This window comes from Oncorhynchus masou, chromosome 15 (assembly GCF_036934945.1).
Source record: "Oncorhynchus masou masou isolate Uvic2021 chromosome 15, UVic_Omas_1.1, whole genome shotgun sequence".
In the NCBI taxonomy this organism is placed as follows: domain Eukaryota; kingdom Metazoa; phylum Chordata; class Actinopteri; order Salmoniformes; family Salmonidae; genus Oncorhynchus; species Oncorhynchus masou.
Window position 1 is genome coordinate 4,383,674 of NC_088226.1, and position 13,665 is coordinate 4,397,338.

Genomic DNA, 13,665 nt, shown 5'->3' on the forward strand with positions numbered 1-13,665 from the left:
GTATGACTAGATGGTACACTGTCCTTCTCTCAGCACATATCAAAGCTGCAGGCTAAAGTTAAATCTAGACTTGGTTTCCTCTATCGTAATCGCTCCTCTTTCACCCCAGCTGCCAAACTAACCCTGATTCAGATGACCATCCTACCCATGCTAGATTATTGAGACATCATTTATAGATTGGCAGGTAAGGGTGCTCTCGAGCAGCTAGATGTTCTTTACCATTCGGCCATCTGATTTCAATCAATCAAATGTATTTATAAAGCCCTTCTTACATCAGCTGATGTCACGAAGTGCTGTACAGAAACCCAGTCTAAAACCCCAAACAGCAAGCAATGCAGGTGTAGAAGCACGGTGGCTAGGAAAAACTCCCTAGAAAGGCCTGAACCTAAGAAGAAACCGAGAGAGGAATCATGAGGGGTGGCCAGTCCTCTTCTGGCTGTGCCGGGTGGAGATTATAACAGTACATGTCCAAAATGTTAAAATGTTCATAGATGACCAGCAGGGTCAGATAATAATAATAATCACAGTGGTTGTAGAGGGTGCAACAGTTCAGCAGCTCAGGAGTAAATGTCAGTTGGCTTTTCATAGCCAATCATTCAGAGTATCTCTACCACACCTGCTGTCTCTAGAGAGTTTAAAACAGCATTTCTGGGACAAGGTAGCACATCCGGTGAACAGGTCAGGGTTCCATAGCTGCAGGCAGAACAGTTGAAACTGGAGCAGCAGCAACACGACCAGGTGGACTGGGGACAGCAAGGATTCATCAGGCCAGGTAGTCCTGAGGCATGGTCCTAGGGCTCAGGTCCTCAGAGAGAAAGAGAAAGAGAGCATCCTCCACATACAACACCCGTTCTGCCAGTAACATTCTGTTAAAGATCCCCAAAGCACACTCATCCCTGGGTCACTCTCTTTTCAGTTTGCTGCAGCTAACGACTGGAAAGAGCTGCAATAAACATTCAAACTGAACAGTTTTATCCCAATCTCTTAATTCAAAGACTCAATCAAGGACACTCTTGCTGACAGTTTAGGCTGCTTCGTGTGATGTATTGTTGTCTCTACCTTCTTGCCATTTGTGCTGTCTGTGCCCAATAATGGTTGTACCATGTTTTGTGCTGCTACCATGCTGTATTGTCATGCGTTGCTGCTTGCTATGTTGTTGTTTTGTCCTATATTTATATATTTTTTAATGTTTAATCCCAGCCTCCGTACCCGCAGAAGGCCTTTTGGTAGGCCGTCATTGTAAATACTGATTTGTTCTTAACTGACATGTCTAGTTAAAGGTTAAAAATGACAAAGTAAACACACCAATGAGAGAGGGTGATGAAGACGTCATCATTCTACGCCGGAAGAAACACAGTTGAGCGTCAAATCACATGCCTCAACTGCTGAAGTCCTGACTGGATGTTTATATTTCAATGATATGTGTGCTGATAAGTAAAATTTTATTTTCTTAAAGATTATGCAATGATTATCGATAGGTTTGCTATATTGTACGACGAGCAGAACTGACTTCAATTAAACCGAATGTTTAGTATGACTAAAGTGTCTCTACCCTGTAAATATATTGCATGGCTATTCGTAAGACACACATCATCAAGTCGCCAACAAAGCTTCGCATGCAGTGAACATCGTTTTCCCCGGACTATTTTCCAGTTTCTGCGGACAATGTCTACGAACACAACAGACAACCAACATCGGGCATCAAAGAAACCCAGAGCACCCAAAGAAACATTGCGACATGTGAAGTCTAGAGAACAGAGGAAACGTGGAGTGGATGTGCATGGACCAGCCACTGTCTACGCGCAGGTCGTCGGGGCAGGGAGCCGAGATAATGGCGCATCACTTTATGTCTTCTCTGAGTTCAATAGGTAACTTAACCGGAGAACATGAGTGTCTGACAATTTCTAACATTGCCAAATATATTTGTGTAGTGGGTATCAGAAAGGCAGTTGGCTGCAGCATATTTGTTTACCCTTTTTCCTCTCTGCAAGGTACCTCTTCAACTGTGGTGAGGGAACACAGAGGCTGATGCAAGAGCACAAGTAAGTTGATTTGCATCCAGTCAATGTTCAACTAAAATCTATAATTCAGTCTCGGCTCAATAAATCTCAATGTTCCTCTTGTCAGGTTAAAAGCTGCTCGCTTGGACAATATTTTCCTCACTAGAATGAGCTGGGAGAATGTTGGTGGTCTATCAGGTAAGTTGCTTGTTATTCTAGCCACATGACATGAACCTGGAAAAAGCAGTGCATAATAGACATAATAGACAGATCAAAGCTTATTGCATGATTAGCCTATGTCTCTGTGTACTGTTGTGAAAAAGTAAGTACACCCCATGGAAAGTGGTCTTTTTGTTGTTTTTACATATGTGTGCACATATATTTGAGCTAAATTCCAACCACATTCATTGATAAAACGAAACACTGCCTTTAAACAGAAGAACCTCATACCAACTGTCAAGCATGGAGGTGGTGGCATTATAGTTTGGGGCTGCTTTGCTACCTCAGGGCCTGGCCAGTTTGCCATTATTGAGTCAACCATGAATTCAATATTATACCAGAGAATTATTGAGGAGAATGTGAGGCCATCTGTCAAAAAGCTGAAACTAATCTGAACATGGATCTTGAAACAGGACAATGATGCAAAACTACAACAGAATGGCTAAAAAATAAGAAATTGAGGGTATGGAATGGCAGAGTCAAACCCCAAATCTCAAATGTGTCAAAAAACAGTGGGGGGACTTGAAGGGGGCTATACATGCAAAACAAGCCCCCATACATGACACAATTGAAGCAGTACTGTAAAGAAGAGTATGCAAAAATTCCTCCCAGTGGATGTAAGAGACATAGACAGTTGCAAGAAACGGCTATATCAAGTTATTTCAGCCAAAGGGGGCAGCACCAGATATTGAAGCTAGGAGTGTACTTATGTTTCCTGCACTATGGAATTGCATTTCTGACAACAAAAAACATTATGATTGCGAAGTATAATCTTTCGGTGTCATTTGTTAAATTAGAAGATTACATAGCCATCTGTCCAAATATGTACAAAAAAAATACCACTTTCCAGGAGGTACTTTTTCACATGACTGTAGATAGACATAGGCCAAAGGTTATTGCATGCTTAGCATATGTCTCCACATATGTCCTTAGGTGTGATAAATTGTGTACTCTCTGGTTTAGGGATGATATTGACACTGAAAGACACTGGTGTCCCTGATGTTGTTCTCTCTGGACCACCACAACTGGTGAGTGGACATTGTAGCAGTATAAAAGATAGTTTGTAATGAGTCAACTGTTTTTGTGGTATCCTGAGTCTAATATGTCATTTCCTCCTCTTGATCTAGGAGAAATATGTGAATGCCATCAGAGTATTTTCTGGACCACTGGAAGAAATCAAGCTAGCTGTTCGACCTTACACCGAGAAACAATACACAGATGACACGATGACAGTTAGTCAAATACCAATATTTGGTGAGTACTAAAAATCACCTTTGTAATTTTTTTTTAGCATTGAGTAATTTACTGTTACTCACACTCTTTATCTTTAAGCATATTAAGTTTATGACGGGTAAAATAGTGAGTATTTGTGTTCTCATCCTGAAGAGTTGGTAGTTGACACTCTCTTAACCCCAATTATACCAGCCCAGCTCAGAGAGGATAGGTCAAAGTGCTCCCCTAACTCAGGGAGGAGCAGCCCCTCCAGTAGTCCCCAGAGGAGGGAGCTGTGGAGGCCAGAAGACTCTGAGGACACCAGCACAGATAGCAGGAAGGAGAGAGCAACCAGCCCAGGTAAGACTAAGAGCTTGTAGGCTCGGAAGCCCAGGCTGCGCATGCTCTGACTATCACAAACCCTGGGGACGTTACATGGAAACTAGGGACGTTTAACAAACCAGTCAACTATTTTGCAAGGATGGAGCTCCAAACAGGTTGTGTTTCTGAAAATGTTTCTGACTTGCAAAAAGCTAGCTAGCTAGCATAAGATACAAAACAGGCTGCTAAAACTTTGTACGACACAGTAGGAAAAGAGATATTGACGAACAAAACAAGGAAAAACAAAAAAGTAATGCAAGGAAATGCCTGTCCTGAAGGAAAATATCATTTATACTCAGAGCCAATCAAATGCAAGTGTTAACCCAGGCAGCACTCCAATTCAAATGCAAAATTCAATACTAAATGTATCCAGACTTCTAATAGTCAAGTCAACGGGAAGAGATTGGGAAGGATGACTAAAGGAGCATGCAGCGCTATCAGGGGCATCAGTGCTCTAGTTCAATTTTGAGCTCCAAAGGACACAATTTCTCACATTGCATTTTCATCTCAGGTGGAAAAACAAGAGCAACAAGGGATCCGTCTTTAGTTGTGGCATTCATTTGTAAGGTAAGAAACACAATCTCAGTGACATACTGAATTATTGCATTTTGATGCAATTTATGTCAAATTTTCTCTTTGACTTGCAGCTTCATCCTAAGAAGGGGAACTTCTTGGTTGCTCAAGCAAAAAACCTTGGGTTACCAGTGTAAGTTGATTTTTCAATACAAATTCAGTTTTTCCTGCTCAACAAACTTGAGCCGGTAATGACTTTTTGATGCACTTTCTCCACAGAGGCACTGCAGCTATTGGTCCTCTCATTGCAGCTCTGAAGGATGGGAAAAGTGTTACCTATGAAGGAAGAGAGGTACTTCAATTATATTTGGTTGATTGTCAGGGCTCTGGAATTTTGGATTAGCTATTGTAAATGTTAGATACATTTGGTCTTGTTATCTGATGTGATCCTGATGGTTGTCCTACAGATCCATCCTGAGGAGGTGTGCACTCCCACTGATCCAGGACCAGCCTTCATTGTTGTGGAGTGTCCCTCTGAGGAGTTTGTTCAACCAATCTGCATCGATCAGCAGCTGAGCAGGTAATGGCCTGAGCGAAGTTGGCCAAATGTGTTAAAGGCTGCTTCTGCATCCTGCGTCATTACTCCTTAGGCCTTCTTTAAGAGATTGTAGTTAAGTTCTGAGTTATTTGTCTCATCTGCAGATACCAACGTGGAGGAACAGAGGACCCTGCTGCCTTAGTAGTCCACATGAGCCCCGAGTCTGTGCTGAAAACAGATGAATACAAGCAATGGATGGAAAGGTACAAAATCAGCCATATGTAATACTCAGTTTGACTGTTTACATATTCCATATTCTGCACTTCACTTGTCTCTCTGTTTTCTGTTGGTCTTTCTACATGTTTAATGTTTTTGTGTGTTTTTGTATTTTAGGTTTCCATCCACCACGGAGCACCTGATCCTGAATGAGCAAGTTTGCACTGTTCACAACGTCAGGAGCCACAAGATTCAAACTCAGCTCAATCTGATTCATCCAGAGATATTTCCAGAGCTCCAGCACTATACAACAAAGGTAAGTTGTGAAGTGCTACAACTTTCATTATTCACCATTGTAACCTGCTGTTACAGAGATAAGCGTGTTCATTTGGAAACCTTTTGTAGCTTGCGTTGTATTTTGTAGAAACTTCTGTTGTTGACCTTCTCAAGGAGACCCAGGCTGCCCTGCATGTCCCCAATGTCAGAGCCGAGTGTCTTCTGAAGTTCCAGCTCAGACCCAAGATTGAATGGCAAAGGTGAGTATGTCCTTCAGGCCACAATTGACCAGACATTAGTCTCCACTTACGAAGGGCTGCTTTGTCAAAGAAAACCTTTTCAGGTGAAACACTACTTTCAAGTGTGACTTACTATTTATTCTATGATCTTATAGATGCCAACACTGTCAAAGTCAAATGAGAGTGTCGCTGCCCCTCTCAGCACTATGTGATGAGTGGTGTGTGTGCTCTACTGTTTCTTATTCATCAGAGATGCCATCCCCTCTTGTGACACTGAAGAGTTTGTGAAAGAGGCTGCAGAGGCCCCTAACTTCCTCCAAGAAGTAGAGGAGTGCAAGCGGTTCCGTGCGACTGATGCTGCAGTGCTGTCTGGTGAGCCCTGCTCTGATACAGGTCAGGCTAGATGCCCAAGGGGAGATGTTACATTGCTCAGTCCAAAACTCCATCAATTTCTCTTTACTCTTCATGAATGGAGTTGCAAACATTTCACTCTGGGCATTTAAGAAGGTAACAGAGTTTAGTTTCCTGTAGTCCTTTTGTCTGTCTGATAGAATATCCTAGTTTTACATCTGAAATTTCAGTGGCATAGCAACATTTTGTGTTGTATCGTATGACAATGTGTTTCTTGCAGGGCGGGCAGACAAATACCCAGAGGTGGTCTTTTTAGGAACTGGATCAGCTCTTCCTATGAAGATCAGGAATGTTAGTGGTAACTTGGTCAACATCAGGTAATGGCCCTCAGTTAGACTCGAGTTACTATAAAAGATTCTTTAAGATTTGTCTGTGTGAGGTAGCCAGTATAAATGTCTGTCTGTCTCTCTGTGTTTATGCTCTGTCACATCTCCTTCAGTGCCACTCAGTCAGTGCTGCTGGACTGTGGAGAGGGCACCTTTGGCCAGCTGTGCCGACACTACGGGGACAGTGTGGATGAGACACTGGCAAAGATCTCAACTGTCTTCATCTCTCACATGCACGCGGACCATCACACAGTAAGGATTATTTTTCCGATAAATATTTGTTTATTACGGAGTTATAGCATAAAGTAATTTCAAATCATTTTAAAGAATATTACTTTCTTTTCCAGGGATTGTTGAGTTTGCTGTTTCAAAGAGAGAGAGCCTTGGTCAGTAAAGAGTTTCCCTTTTTTCAGAATTTAAGATGAGTCCTGTTTAATTCATGCAAAAATGGAACACTTTTTAATGAATGTATGTCCTTCTCTCTTCACCGTTCAGGCAACACTTGGGAAAGCCTTCAGCCCCATCTATCTGATAGCCCCTGTCCAGATGATGACCTGGCTCAACCAGTACCATGACCACTGTGAGGAGATCCTCAGCCATGTCAAGTATGTCAGGAAAGACACGCCTTACTCTGTTCAATTGATGCTTTCAAACCTGATGATATGATGTCCATCGTCTCTCATATTGATGTATTCTTGACTATGTTTCAGCATTGTCCCTAGCAAAGTCATGTGTGAGGGGGCTGAGGTGTCCAAGTTCAAAACCAAGGCATTCATCCAAGCGCTGCTGAAGAAATCTGATTTAGCAAAGGTATGTGGAGACTTGAACAGGCTGCTTCGTGGTTCAATAAGACTCATAACACTTGTTAGGTTCAACGACTGTTTATTGAGGCTATCATCAAAGCTTAAATACATATTTTCTGTTTTTCTCATAGTTCCAGACTTGTCCGGTGCGTCACTGTAAGAATGCCTTTGCCTGCAGCATCACTCATCAGTCTGGCTGGCAGCTGGTCTTCTCTGGGGACACAATGCCCTGCGATGCCCTCGCACATATGGGTCAGTACCAACAGTTCTCGACCCCAATTGTGATGTTTGTACAGCTCCCAGAATTTGTGTGATGTGAAAAGATTTACACACTCTCTATGAACCACACTTGTGACTTCTGTATGAAATGGTAAATACTCACCAATGCCATTTCATTTGCCGTTACGTGCGTTCCACAAAGCCATTCTCGAATTTTGGACCCAGAGTGTATCTTGTAACTTCTACACAGTTGCTGGTGGTGTGATATACATACAGATCACTGTTAATAGACTAGACATCTACAGTAGCCAGTCTGATCTGAACCTGTCATCCATGCTCTATGCTGTCTGGCATCATTTACCAGATATTGCTTATTGCTATCGATCGGCTCCGATGTTCGCTATGAATCACAAGGTCTCCCACGTAGTTCCTGTGGGATCCCACTTCATTGTCTCTTTTTAAATTGTTCGACTGGATGTGATCCAGCTGAAGACTCCCAGAGAGAGCCTGACTATATCCCATGCCTGTTCATTATAGAGGCCTGTGTGTGCCAGACAAGCAGGGCTGGCTGATGGTTTATTACACAGAGCTGTGTGATTGATTTCCTCTGGGAGAGGAAGAGAGGCTGGAAGTGCTGTGCCATGCAGCAGTCTTGTGATTCATGTTTGTCATTGTGTTTTCAAAGGAAAGAATGCAACTTTACTTATTCATGAAGCCACATTGGAAGATGGATTGGAGGACGAGGCTATGGAGAAGAGACATAGGTTAGTAGATGGATCTAGTATGGTGCTTCTCTTCAGAGGTGTCCTTCATTATTCTATTAGAAAACTATCTTTCTTGGGCTGGATTCAATCAATATCGCGGAAGATCTGCGTAAAAACATTTCTGATTGAGTCGACACATGCAGTCTCTGCAAACGAGGAGACATTGCCTTTTTATTTCAATCGAGCCATAATGCATATCTTCCATGATACTTCTGTGATACTGATTAAATCCAGCCCTAAGTGTGAAAATATGACATGCATTGAAGGAGGTAAACAGAAATAGACTAGTGCCATTTTTCAGCTGACAAAGAAACTCAAGGAGCTTTTGAGAAGCCAGTCATTTTTAGAGGGCATTGTAACTGGCTGCATTCTTCTGAGATTGACATTGATTTCTGGAACTCTGTATTGGAGGTAATGAAGGCACTTCTGCCTTCTAGATGGAATTTCAGTGACTTTGGTTAAAGAGCTCCATCTCGCATTGAAAACAACTTGAAAGTCATTGAGTTGAACTGAACAAAGTCTGTATAGCTTACCATGGGGTTAAGTCTGGTAATTACTGTTAGAATAGTAGCATCATGCTTCTCTGCTTGCCTCCCAAAATGACAGTACCACCTCCCAGGCCATCGGTATTGGCATGAAGATGAATGCTGAGTTCATCATGCTGAACCACTTCAGCCAGCGCTATGCCAAGATCCCCCTCTTCAGTGAGGACTTCAACGACAGAGTGGGAATATCTTTTGACCACATGAGGGTAAGTGAATGGTGTACTTTAGTCCACTTGTTATGCATAGCAACATTAAAATGTTTATGTGGGTTCTGCACATCTGAAATGTGCTTTTCCATTGGATATGTGTAGCCCCAGAATGAATTAGGACCATGATTCACTACGGTATGAGCAGACAATGCCCCTAGTCCAGGTAGAATACTCTTGGACAACTTCAGTTTAAATCTAGAGGTACCATTTTAAGGTAACATTCAGAATGTGTTAGACTCCCATCAGAGATAGATCTCCAGCTGCCTCCGAGGAGGCTGGGTATGTTGAAAGACCTCCTCTGAGTGATCTCTCTTCCCTGTCTCTCCTCAGATTCGGTTTGGAGACTTTAGAATCCTCCCCAGACTCATCCCGCCCCTCAAAGCCCTGTTTGCCGAGGAGATCGGAGAGATGGAGGAGAGGAGAGGGAGGAGGGAGCTTAAACAGATGAAAGAAGCCATTGCTGAAAGCAACGAAGAGCAGAGGACACCCAATGAAGGCGAGGCGGGCAAAGGTGCCAAACGAGAGCCAGAGGAAACAACACAGGACGTGGGAAGTAAGAGACTCAAAACAAACTAAGACCCTGACCATAGCTTTGGGTTACAGCAGAGATTAGTGGAAATCAAATGACTGTTATTTTACTGAGTTTGCTTTATTTAATTGTATTTTTATGAGAAACTTGCATGAGTGATGCTCTGTAAAGTAAGAGATGTTTATTTGGCTGGACTGGCTGCCTTCATCCCTTGTGAATAAAGAATTTCTGTTTTTCCTGTCATTACCATTGCTGTGTATATGAAACATGTAATTAACATAGTCTTTGATGTTGCATTTAAAAAGTAAAGCAATGTCAATCATGCTCCATGGTATTGGCCTGTTGTTTTCTAGCAACATATTGTGAACAACTCATACAACGTTTATGTCCTATTAAACTACACCCTTAAAAGTTGCATCCGAACAAATGAATTTAGTGAAGTTGTCACACATGGATGAGTAGTATTACATTGGACTGATAGTCATAGATAAGTCATACAGCACCATGGTCACTCGTTGCTTAAGTTATTGGCGAAGGTTGAGGTTGCATTTCATCATAGATGATGGTCTAGGAGTGTTGTGTGATGGTATGAATATGATATAAAGCTTCACGAACCAGATGAACTGTTTTTTTCCTTTATATGAAATACAAAATGTGCTATTGTTCTAGCCCAGAAACATGAAAAATTAGACTGTGCTATATGTCAAAAACAGCCCTGACCTTTCAGTGAGACAAGACCCCCTAAAGCACTGTGCCAGCAGCATGCTCTCTCTGTGACAACTCTGTTTTGATGTCATATTTATTGCAGTAATCAGAATAAAGTTAGGACACCTTATATACCAATTAATGTGGCTACTGCAACTTTACTGACAGGTGGAGTTTGCAGCTGACAGTTCACTCTAAATGGATCCCTATCAGAGGAGGCTGGTGGAAGGAGCTATAGGAGGACGGGGTCATTGTAATGGCTGGAATGGAATGGTGTCAAACACATCAAATATATGGAAACATCATGTTTGGAAACCACATGAAAATACATCTGACTCCATTCCAGCCATTACAATGAGCCTGTTCTTCTATAGTTCCTCCCACCGGTCGCCTCTGATCCCTATCTAGTATGTACAAAGAATGATGGATAACTGAGTGCCTGTATCGCAGCTCTTTGTCTATACCAGAGAGCACAGTAGCCTATACTCTAGTGTGATGCAGTACTGTCCCTCCACATGGTGGCTCTATCGAGCTGTCATTGTTTTATCATTCTATAGATGGGCCAGCAAGGACCTTCTGGAAGCTGTCTGAGGGAGGAAGGGCCACAGCCTCACCACCTTCCATTTCAAAGACCGTTTACTGGCCAGTCTCTCAAATGACATGAAGTGTTGACTGTAATCCACTCTAGATGAGATCATTTGCGTAGTCACATGCGCCGAATACAACAGGTGTAGAGCTTAAAGTGAAATGCTTACTTACGATGCGAGTAGTCTGGGTAGCCATTTGACAAGATGTTCAGGTGTCTTATGACTTGGGGGTAGAAGCTGTTTAGAAGCCTCTTGGACCTAGACTTGATGCTCTGGTACCGCTTGCCGTGTGGTAGCAGAGAGAACAGTCTATGACTAGGGTGGCTGGAGTCTTTGACAATTTGTAGGGCCTTCCTCTGACACCACCTGGTATAGAGGTCCTGGATGACAGGAAGCTTGGCTCCAGTGATGTACTGGGCCGTTCGAACTACCCTCTGTAGTGCCTTGCGGTCGGAGGCCTAGCAGTTGCCATACCAGGCAGTGATGCAACCATGCTCTCAATGGTGCAGCTGTAGAACCTTTTGAGGACCTGAGGACCCATACCAAATGTGTTCAGTCTCCTGAGGGGGAAAAGGTTTTGTTGTGCCTGCTTCACGACTGCCATGGTGTGCTTGGACCATGTTAGTTTGTTGGTGATGTGGACACCAAGGAACTTGAAGCTGTCAACCTGCTCCATTGCAGCCCTGTCGATGAGAATGGTGGCGTGCTTGGTCCTCTTTTTCCTGTAGTCCACAATCATCTTTGTCTTGATCACGTTGAGGGAGAGGTTGTAATCCTGGCACCACATGGCCAGGTCTCTGACCTCCCTATAGGCTGTCTCGTTGTTGTCAGTAATCAGGCCTACTGTTGTGTCATCAGCAAATGTAATGATGGTGTTGGAGTCGTGCCTGGCCACTCAGTCATGAGTGAGAGGAATGTATATGCTCTCTTGGAGCATCAGGTAGCCTAGTGGTTAGAGCGTTTGGCCAGTAACTGAAAAGTTGCTGGATCGAATCCTGAGCTGACAAGGTAAAAATATGTTGTTCTGCCCCTGAACAAGGCAGTCCCATAAGACTTACCTCGTTGGCTCAGCCACTGTTCCCCGGTAGGCTGTCATTGTAAATAAGAATTTGTTCTTAACTGACTAGGTTCAAATAAAATTCCTGTTAGACTTGCCTGTCTGAGAACTATTGTAAACAGTAGTGTAATGCCAGAGTTTTCTGTCCCAGCTCTTTGGTGTGAATATGTTCACAGAATTTACTGATGTTGAATTTGCATTGGTTTACTAAAACCCCTACAGAGAACAGCTGAGGCCAGTCGTGATCCTCTGTCCACTGCTGGCCACTTTGTCTGCATGTCCCTTGGGTAACATTTGCATTTCAATTGGTTATTGATCTTTCCACATTGATCATTCTCCACCTAGAGGACTAGATCCAGCACTAGGTGGTTATCTCAGACTTGTTGTTGTGTTGCCATGTGAAGGGCCAGTGATAATTCATGATGTTGGAACTTCCCAAAGTCTGTTATCGTAGTTTCCTTTCAGATGATTGGTATCATTTTTAGGCAAGTCAGTGACGGGCTAGGAATGACGGTTAACTGACAGATTTTTACCTTGTTAGCTCGGGATTGGATCTAGCAATCTTTTGGTTACTGGCCCAACGCTCTAACCACTAGGCTACCTGCCACCCCATGATGCATTATGTGGCGTGACTCAGAGTAGTGTTTCCCCATATCATTTGTTTAAACACAACTAGAAAGCTGAGGTATCAAATATATTCTGGGAGTAAGAATTTAGTCAATTTAGTCAAGTATTGTATTTCTGAGTCTGTCTAGGGAGGTATAACACTTAGCGTAAGACTTTACTGTCTAGAGAGGTATAACACTTAGCGTAAGACTACACAATGACATCTTTACTCTCGTTCCCAAAATACGAGTGGATATGAGATTTCCTAACCTGTGCTTCAGTAAAGTAGCAAAATTGTCTTGCGGCGAATCTCACACTTCACAATACCAACATGACTTGCAAGTCATTGCAGTTTAATGTCTGCTCCAATCCTGCAGTGGCATCGTGAGAGAGAGTGATGGAGAGTCATTATTTCCATTTACCACTTGAGGGAGCGGTAACCATGAAAATCTACTCAACACAAGGTAATGGCACATATAGGCTCAGGGAATTCACCCATGAGAGGGGCCAATCATCAATGGCACATAATTACAAAACACTCCTAAAATCTTTATGATTTTAGGAGTGATGCAGTGGTGAGCCACAATAGTATCTCATTCAGGTTCCAGAAAGCTAGTATTTACATTTGAGCAGACACTTCTATCAATACAGACTTACAGGAGCAATTAGGATAAAGCACCTTGCTCAAGGGCACATTTTTCACCTAGTCAGCTCTGGGATTCAAACCAGCAACCTTTTGGTTACTGGCCCAACACTCTTAACTGCTTGGCTACCTGCCACCCTTTCTCTGTAATGCAAGTCTTTACTGAATAAGAAGTATGTATACGTTTTGTCTCATGTTTTCAAGGAGGCTATTTCAGGCCGTCGGTCTTATCCCCCTATGACACAGCTCCAGTATAGTGTGTCTGTGTGTGTTACCCAAGTGAGACATGACAAGTTCTACCTGGAGAGAGAACTGAGATGGGAGCTTTGGAGTTCTGAGGCTTACTGTAGCCTACATCTCACAGGAAACAGAGGATACTTAGCCCTGTGCAATATGTCATGTCAGAGGCACACAATTGTTGGAATACTGCAGACCTGTTCCAACACAACCTGCTATCAGATGGATTTCCATTAGAATATTAGCTGGGCCTTGAATGATTAATAAGCAGGTTCTAGATGAAAATCTGGGGGACTCCTGTGTCTGAATTGTACTCCCAATACGTTTCTATCAGGTTTTCCTTTAGCCTTTCCTGAAACAGCAACAAAAAAGGCATTTCTGAATGGGTAAGGGTGTGGCATACATATCAAGAAGACTCCTTCCTTTTGTA

At 42.8% G+C, this 13,665-nt stretch overlaps 1 protein-coding gene across 1 annotated transcript; it reads left to right on the top strand.

Moving 5' to 3' along the window:
- The first annotated feature begins 1,360 nt into the window (after positions 1–1,360).
- On the top strand, positions 1,361–9,724 carry LOC135555383 (zinc phosphodiesterase ELAC protein 2-like). The gene is made up of 23 exons (XM_064987756.1): positions 1,361–1,868; positions 1,992–2,042; positions 2,128–2,198; positions 3,183–3,247; positions 3,347–3,473; positions 3,645–3,791; positions 4,324–4,379; positions 4,460–4,518; positions 4,605–4,677; positions 4,793–4,905; positions 5,028–5,126; positions 5,257–5,395; positions 5,530–5,615; positions 5,845–5,966; positions 6,226–6,322; positions 6,445–6,583; positions 6,679–6,717; positions 6,827–6,936; positions 7,042–7,141; positions 7,266–7,386; positions 8,039–8,117; positions 8,724–8,868; positions 9,202–9,724. Exons 1-23 carry the CDS (start codon positions 1,525–1,527, stop codon positions 9,445–9,447), a joined length of 2,628 nt encoding a protein of 875 aa, XP_064843828.1. The 5' UTR covers positions 1,361–1,524; the 3' UTR covers positions 9,448–9,724.
- Positions 9,725–13,665: the final 3,941 nt, after the last annotated feature.